Below are 9,347 nucleotides of genomic sequence, written 5' to 3'. Positions count from 1 at the left end.
GTTAGTATCATTAGCATGTCGGTGACGCGAAACGAGGATTTTACCCTCTACCAAAACGCTCAACGCGCCTAAAGAAGTTTTCAACTTCAAAAACGGGCAGTTCAGGTATGTTTCCCATTGTCAAGACTGGTGCTGACTGAGGTGCCGAGCAAGAGCATACCAATACATACATAATTTGCGTGCACCAGGTAAAATTTGGTGGTGTCAGGTAAAAAACGTTTCTTACTTTCTGAATAGCCCTTGTATGTTAAAAAAGTGGTAATTTTGAATACTTAACATATGTGTACTAATAGTTGAATTTATCCTATTTAATATCTGGATTCACTGTTGCTAGTGATAATGCTATTATCCAATATTGTGGTTCATCCGGAAGCAATAGGAAATGGAGGCACATAAACTGTATCATCTTTAACACATCCTCAGTTCAAAGTTATGACAGGATAAAAAAAGAAATGATAGAAAGACCATCGTTCATTGTTTGAACTGTAATGAACAGTCCATTGTTGATAAATTAACTGTATTGTGTAATACATCACAAAAACTACCAGTGATCAAGAAAAACTTGAAAATCTCCTCTCTCATAACAAAACGTAGTTTGATATGTTTTAGCAAGTAATTGTTAAGTAAAATTACGACAAAATATTTTAAGGATCCTTCTCAAAACTATGTGGGGAATTGAAGACAGATATGTATTATTGCTTGGATAACCTGTGGACTTGAAAACTTAAGTAAAACTACACAACGCTTGTAGGATGTACTCACCGAACTAGTGCCTGCAGTGACAATGATCTTGCTGCTAGGACAGACACAGGCAACCACTTCACCACTGCCTTGCATCACCTCCTCACACACCATGGCTGCCTTGTCACTATCATAGCTGCCGATCCGCAGACTGTGGTCAGCAAAACCCCACGCCACGTAACGTGACCATGTAGGTGGCACCAACACCTTATTCTGCTCTACTGCCTGCACTGTCTTCTCAAACTGTAGGATTTGACCCACAGGACCTTTTAGTTCTGTAAAGAATTATGCTTTAGTTAATTTTCAGGTTCCATATATGCATTATAAGGCTTAATCAACATTTTTAGAATTTAGAATATTTGTGTATATTTGATGTAATAATAATAATAACAATTTTTATTGCTTTCGAACATGTACATGTTATAGCAATTGTCAAGGAAGAAAATAGACTAAAATTTTGGATTCGTACATGACATCTAGGTTACTTTCATACAATTTATTCCATCCATCCTACTGCTCATTCATTCGAATTTTCCCACTCTAGCACCAGCGTCAGTCAGCCAATCTGTATATATTGGCTTATAATTTTTAGCCAATTCAAACCAAAATTGCTACTAAAATAGTAATTTTTCTTATTCAGCAAACTGGCTTGAAGAAATTCCCCTGACTTTTCCATATAAGACAACAAAGTTGGTTTTAAGAGTTGTTTTATAAATAATGTGACTGTCATAATATGGTCACAAATAGTACTAAACATACAATAGTTAAGTTTAAGAAGTTAGTAAAAAGCTAATAATTACTTTGTTAAAGTTAAAAGCAGATAAATTGAAGTTGAAATAATGACAGACTTGTAAGTGCAGTAAGTATATTGGGGTGTTTAGAATTTACAACATAACCCCAGAAAGTTCCAGAAGGTCTACGAAATCTGTCTTGTATCTTCTGAATACAGTACTCGAATGTAATATAAAAATTTGACGATTACAAGACAAGTGTCTACTTCTGAGGAGTGACTTTCAGTGATCTTTGCAACAACAAAATCTGTGACTTTAAGAGCGTTTTTGATAACCATTACAAAAGTAATGTACAAAAAGTTACATCTTTACAAATCAATATTTTGGGGCATATTTTGTTAATTAAACTGGGAAATATATGTATAGATTGAAGAAACATTTTTTACAGCAATAATCTTACCATGTTACCTTTGCTGTGTGTGTGTAGTGTTCTGCAGCCCAAACACAATAAATACATAGGAATTTAATACTTGTAAATATCAAGACAGTTTTGAATGACAAATTAAAGAAAAATACTAACTGAAAGCAATATATTATTGACAAAATCATGATGATTTGCTAATTTAGTAATCTATCTATGCTTTTTTTTCATACTCAAATTACAAAAAAAAATCACGTTTTTGCGATCAGTAATTTAGGTAATGCCGATAAGCTGTCGTTCACAAATAGATGAGGCAGATTTCATAGTAATGCACGAAGATACTAATTCTCTTCTGTCCCTGTGTATTATCAACTATGCTAATATAATTGGGGTAATATTTACCTTTAATTGGTTGAAGGGAAGGCTTCAGGTTGTCCAGATTGGTGGTAGAACAGTCTCCTCTGACATGAGAGGGGTATTAAGAGGTCCTGGATCTAGCACTGAGGAACGATGATTCAGCTTTTTGGCAGGGTGCGGCTTCTTGAACAGCTGTTTTGGTATCTGGCCAAAGTTGTTTATGAAGCCGATTGTGGCATTCTTCTTGAGAGGATCGTCGATACTGAAACCAACAAAAATAAGGTAACTATACTGTGATAAGATCAGGAGTTTCAAAAATCCAGTTATAAGAATAAAATAATACTATTATTATAAATATATATAGTACACACCATTCAAAAATTATCAGCTCTTTGCCAAAAATGAACTTAATTTGTAAGTTAAATCTGTTGTTGAGCAAAGCCTAACACTCAAGGAAAAATTTCATTTCTGTCTGTTGGCATGATATCTTGAAAATAAACAAATTTGTAGACTTGAAATTTTGAATGAAACTTCATTTCTATACAACAAATATCGAGTTTGGGGATTGTGCCTATCACTCCATGGAATTTAGCTGAGCATTAGGGAACATTTTTGCCTTACGGGAGAAAACTGCGGAATAAATAAATTTGTAAACAACCTAAATACGATTATATATAATTTTTTTCACACACATAAAATTAATTTATTATATTTGTTTTTATGACAGTTCCAATGGAACCTTTATTTGTTCATATGAGGTAGTTCTAGTTGCAACGATCATACCCACAACTAAATTACAAAGGTTGCTGTGCTGTGACAGTTCCAGTGAAACTTTAAACGTTGTATCAGTTCCATAACCTTTCCAGTTATGGAGTTCCTGTTTGAACGATTCACCTTTACTAACTATCAGCAAGATATCTTGGAGAAAGATTTCATTTATAGACTAAGTTCTACATGAAACTTCATTTTTACACAGGGAAGAAGAGTTCTGTTATGGTGTATGTCAATCAATGAGATTTCAGCTCAGAGCAATGAAGCCTATCACTTGATAGGCTAATAGAATTTTTCTTTTGTCCTGCTAGGAGAAATAAAATTTAACTGTTTGTGTTATCTGTTTGTCTGTCTGTGAGGCATCTCAAAAATGAAATGAGCCATAGACTTGAAATTTCAAATGCAACCTCAACATAGCTTTTCACACAATACTACTGATGGAACATACTCCTTATCTTCTATCTATATATATATATATAAATGAATGTTTGTATGTTTGTCCTTTATGGAATCGTGAACTATTGGACCGATCATGATGAAAATTTGTACGTATATGTATTTTTCCACGGAGAAGGTTTATAAGCTATGCCCATCCCTTTCCCGATTCAGGATTCCGCCCCACTGGTTACAGAAATACCCATAAGAAATGCATTGCAGCAAACATATATTAACGTCTTTTCAAATTTTTAATCAGCTGTTCTTTGTAAACATATATTACACTTATAGTTTTAAAGCATAGAGTAAGCTTAAGAGAAACGACAAATTTTGTTTAAACTGTTTTTGCAATCACTGTTAAACATAGACTTTACTATCCAGATAATACAATTCAAATTTGACGTAAAAATTCACCTTTAACTGCAATATTTAATTTAATATAAACCATGCTCATGCTTGATCAGAAGAGTAATGCAGATATCATAATTACTATCTTACGTTGGCTACAAATATAAAGAATGTTTATAAAATCAACCTTAGTTGTTTTTTTTGACAGAAGTATGGTTCTCAAAACTCCGTGTGTACATATTCTCTCGATCGAGACAACAAAGCAAGCTCAATCGTGGCATCGGAGATATAACTAATTTAATCTAAAATTTATTATAGTAAAAAAAAAAATTTACTAAGTAATATAAGGACTTCGGTTCTTAAGATTTGCGTGCGAAGCCGTGGGTAACAGCTAGATAGAGGCAGGAAATATGGTACATACCTTCATAATACGCCCAAGAGGCTCACGATGGAACGACTATCAATTATCTCAGCAATGTTTAGAATGTGATAGAAAAAGAATAAGTGAATATAGTGTACTGTTTTCAACGGGAAATTGCGTGCGAAGCCGCGGGCAACTTTTGCAAAAAATTATTGAAATGCGCAGCAAAGCGCGCCGGGCCCGCTAGTATATATATATAAATGAATGTTTGTGTATTTGTCCTGTATGGAATCGTGAACTATTTGACCGATCGTTATGAAAATTTGTATGTATATGCATTTTTCGATGGAGAAAGGTTTATATTCTATGCCCATTGGGTGTAATTCGCCACCAGGCAGTGCTAACAAAACATGAAAGTTTTTAAAGTGCCTGCAAGTTATAAACTGCAATCAACGACACAGTTACATATATTAAGTAGCCAAAAACTATTTGAAGGCGCTAAGATGGTGTATATTTTGTCTTAAAAATAAATTATTGATTGAACTTAAAAATTGAATAGAAGACCACTTTATAATAAAGTACATGTAAGGATACAAATATAAAAACATACACTATTGACAGATTTTCCTGATCATGGCAACAAGGGCAATTCTACATCGGTGTTGTAAACATATTTCGCTTGAACCAGAAAGTGCTCAACCACGGGCAAAGCTTACGATAAGCGTGCAAAGCCGCGGGAAACAGCTAGTATTATATACAACTACAAGTAACATAAATGAATTTTAAATCTTATTCTACTGATATAATGCATTGAAATTGGCAATGTCTTGTCTTTTCACTCCAGTAATAAAAAGAACTAGGAAGATATGATTAAAATATTGTCCTTTGTAGAAGAGTTGACAGAAGATATTGAAATTGTCGAGGGCAGCAGGACACTATTGCTTGTGGCCATACATGAAGTCTGCACACTTATGCAAGTGTTGGGCTTACTCAGTTTGTTCCCTTTGCCTTTCAGTGTACATGGATGAACTCTCACTATACCTGTAAATGTCCACATTGCCCTCATAGAAGAGGTGATGGAAGAGGTTGACACTGTCGACGGCAGCAGGACCTTGTTGTTTGTGGCCAAAGATGAGGTCTATCCATTCATGGAGGTGTTGGCTCACATAGTCCGCACTCCAGTGCCTGTCTGTGTACGCGGATGAAACTCCCTTGGGTCCTCCTTTGGCCCAGGGTGGCAGAACTACATCACCTAACTGCACACCATTTTGCTTGCATCCTGTAAGAGGTCAACAACAACAAATACTTTAGGTGGCTAATTCGTTATTACTAAGAGTCCACATTAACACATTCACTAACCACCATGATAATATTTACAAAGGTCAAAGCAGCATATAAATGCATTGCTTATTTTTTCTACTTACATACTGTGATTCCCAATACATGTTCTTCTTCTAAGTGAAAATAGACCAGTGATGATTGATTAGTTAGTCTGTGTTCATGTTTTGTGGTGCCATTGCGAGGTTTGTAAAAAACTATCGGGAAACAATTATTTTTTGATATGAGTTGTAGTGACTCGCACTAAGCAGGCTTAGTAGGGGGAGAGGTCTGACTTTCACAATACACTAGGCGGTCAGTCATCTATAAACAATTGTGTCAGACTAGATTGAGGTTTTAGTGGCATGTTATGCCAAGTGTTCAAAGACGAAAGTGTGTAAAACATTGCAGTTTTTAATTGGCACAAGATCTTCAACACATGGCTAAAAAATATAGAGGACAAGCTCCATGCATGACGCCAAGAACCAAGAATATTGAACAACTGCTGAATTTAGTTCTGTGATTAAATGTAACGAGAACTATCAATTGAATTGATATTGGTAAAGATAACAGTGCACACCATTATCACTGAAAATTCAGCAAGGTGGATGTGCATCAAATTTTCCCGAAAGTTTTGAACAGACGATCAAAAGCAGTGGTAAATGTCTGCTTGTAAAGACATTGAAGAAGGTTCGATAACAAGTGGAAAGATACAATCTGGAAATTATGTATACTTCTGAATGACACACTATGGAATCATCAGATTCTAAAAAGGCTAGAATGAGTAAATCCAAAGCGAATCCATGTTCATTGTTTTCTTTCATGTCAAGGGTGCAAGGGTAAAATATAATATATTTCTATTAACATCAATAAATAATTGGCATAGGCGTTATTTATTATTCTTAGTTCATTTACTTACTTATTACACATATTATTTTATTAAGAAATGAAAAATCATCTATACTGGTGCTGGATGTTAACCCTTTGACTAGTAATCCCAAACTTGATGTGAAAGCATGCAATGTGCCACCCGCAGTCGTGCTGATCACTCTGTAGGATCTGCTATATCTCTAAACAATATTTCTTTTAAGTGGGTAGTAATTGTTCATATATACAGGGTGATTCGGTTAGTGTTACCGGCACTTTCTTAGCTGATTGTACTATAAAAAAATAAAGAAAAAAGTTCATATAAACATGGGTCCGGGAAATGCTTCCTTACTGGGTTATGGCCAATTGAAGATTTCACCAAAAATTGTGTGCAGGAAGGTCAAATGATGATTTGCCGCGTGTTTATGAAGAGATATTTATAGGCGAATGCAACTTTTTCTAACGGATTTTTAGATGAGAAATTGAATAAAGTTCATCTCATAGCTGTATCTCATTTAGTTTTTTTGTTATACTACAAAAAACAGAAATAAAATAATTTTTGAAAACACTTTTTTAAGGTTTAACGGACAATTATTTTGTTAAATAGGCATTGAAGACCCACATTTTTACAAAGAAACTTGCAGAAAATTTAATTCTGAACAAAATTATGTGCCACACGGCTATTAACAGCGAAGTATTAGTTTCTGGAATTTAATTTTACAACAAACATTCTACCAAGCAAGAAATTCCAAAGCAAAGGAAAACCGCATTTTAATGACATAGAGTAGCCTACACATAAGATTTATTAGGATGCAATTTAAATTAAGTTTTAAATAAATTAATGTTTTTCATCTAAAGCTAAAGCTTATAATACTACGTACCACTTTCATAACAGGTGTTCAAAAATCAAGTCCTTGTACTTCAATAACACTTAGCAGCTCGCTTTCTGATTGATCGAGTTATCCTCCGCAACGCTGCACGATTGTTTTTGATTTGTGCGGCGGCATCTTCAATTCGATTTATTAACTCTTCACGTGTATTTACTTTTTCCTGGTACACCAGGTTCTTCATCCAACCCCATATACAGAAAATCTAATGGAGTAAGATCTGGTGATCTTGGTGGCCAAGTGTGTGGTCCACCGCGACCAATCCATCGCCCGGGAAACTGCTCGTTTAAGTGCATTGTTACATTATGGGAAAAGTGGGCAGGGGCACCATCATGTTGATAAATAATATTTGCACCTTGCTGCTAATGGAACATCTTCTAATAATAGTGGTAGTTGTTCTGTAAGGAATTCTAGGTACATGCGGGAATTTAGATGTCCTCGGAGAATGAATGGTCCTATTAATCGAATCATGAATGAGTCCACACCATACATTTACCACTAAATCTGTGTTGAAAGTTGCGCACGATTGTACTATGTGGATTTCCCTCTGCCCAAGTGTGTTCATTGTGAAGGTTGTTGACGCCATCTCGGGTAACTTGAGCTTCATCAGTGAATAAAATGGTTCTATGATGTTGACGGTTTCTAATTAACCAGTTGCAAAATTCCAATCGAAGAGGAGGATCTGTTGGTTGAATACTTTGAACTTGTTGTTTATGGTAAGGGAACATGCTATGTTATTGCGCAAAGTTCTCCCGTTTTTTCATACTTCAGACTGGAGGACACTGCGAAATCCGCCTAGAAAAGACGGCCCGCGTTGTACTGATCTACCCAGGAACTAGGCGTTTCAGTAGCCCATGATTATAGCCTCTTCCATATTCTAGGCATTATTCTGGGCAGGGTCGATCCCGATAATTATTAATACTAGGCAAAAAGTTTGAGCACCACTGTTACTCTTAGGGTACGAAATGGATCCACTGGATCGTTTTTGGGTTTGGAACTCTCGGCGATTAGGAGAAATTCGTCTTCTGTCCGGTATTCTGACAGTAGCTAGCGAGTTGCAATTTCCGTCACAAACGCCTAAGGACAAATACCATGTCCGGGCATAATTTCTTTATTCATCCGTTGTAAATAACAAAAGGCATTGGCAATTGTGAATAGTTAAGTATACTGTCTTTAAAAAATAACAACTTCATCTAACAAACGACGATAAGTAAATATAATTGTATTTAAATTGCACTCATTAAACTAGTACAGAATTTGGTAACAAATAATTTTATGGATTACCTCAATAAATTGCAGTTGTATTGTTGAACAGTCCTGATTATGTGATACCAACTTATAAAAAACATAATTTACCTTCTGCTACAGCTAATCGTGACAAAGATATTGTAGGTACATGATGTAAACCATTTGGATAGATCCCCTAAAAAGTAAATAGTATTATTGTTATTTTTTAGTTGAGTCATGTAATTCTATTAAAAATCGTATTTTAACAATTGTATGCTAATCAATTAATTTGTCTGGTACCTTATATCATTACATTACGGTGTTAATAAATTTTTATCTAAATACGTATTTCTTGCCTTTGGTAGAAATGTTTGTTGTAAAATTAAATGTCCAGATAAAAACTTAATACGTGTATCGCGTGTTAATAGACCGTGTAGTGCACATAATTTTTATTCAGAATTAAAATTTTCTGCAAGTATTCTTTGTAAAAATGTGGGTCTTCAATGCCTATGTTAACAAAATAATTTTAGGGGGTCCGGTTTTAAAACCTTAAAAAAAAGGTGTTTTTCAAAATTATTTTAATTTCTGTTTTTTTTGTAGTAATAAAACAAAAAAAACTAAATGAGATTACAGCTATGAAGATGAACTTTATTCCAAATTTCTCATCTAAAAATCCCGGTTAGAAAAAGTTGCATTCAGCCTATAAATAATCTCTTCCAATCTCTTCATAAAACACGCGGCAAATCAGTCATTTGACCTCACTGCACACAATTTTTGGTGAAAATCTTCAATTGGCCATTAACCCAGTAAGGAAGCATTTTCCGAGGACCACATGTTTTATATGAAACTTTTTTCTTTATTTTTTATATGTACAAATCAGCTCA

At 34.7% G+C, this 9,347-nt stretch overlaps 1 protein-coding gene across 1 annotated transcript; it reads right to left on the bottom strand.

Annotated features, from left to right (window-relative positions):
- Positions 1-253: 253 nt before the first annotated feature.
- On the bottom strand, positions 254-5,444 carry LOC124374721 (WD repeat and FYVE domain-containing protein 3-like; the record flags this gene model as incomplete). Its single annotated transcript, XM_046832888.1, has 3 exons — positions 254-1,016; positions 2,296-2,354; positions 5,207-5,444. Coding segments are annotated over 3 exons (650 nt in total), but the record flags the coding sequence as incomplete, so codon positions are not given.
- Positions 5,445-9,347: the final 3,903 nt, after the last annotated feature.

The sequence above is a fragment of the Homalodisca vitripennis genome, unplaced genomic scaffold (genome assembly GCF_021130785.1).
Source record: "Homalodisca vitripennis isolate AUS2020 unplaced genomic scaffold, UT_GWSS_2.1 ScUCBcl_9771;HRSCAF=18379, whole genome shotgun sequence".
NCBI lineage: Eukaryota > Metazoa > Arthropoda > Insecta > Hemiptera > Cicadellidae > Homalodisca > Homalodisca vitripennis.
Note: the sequence above shows the minus strand (reverse complement) of the source record. Positions and strands in the feature narration are given on the sequence as shown.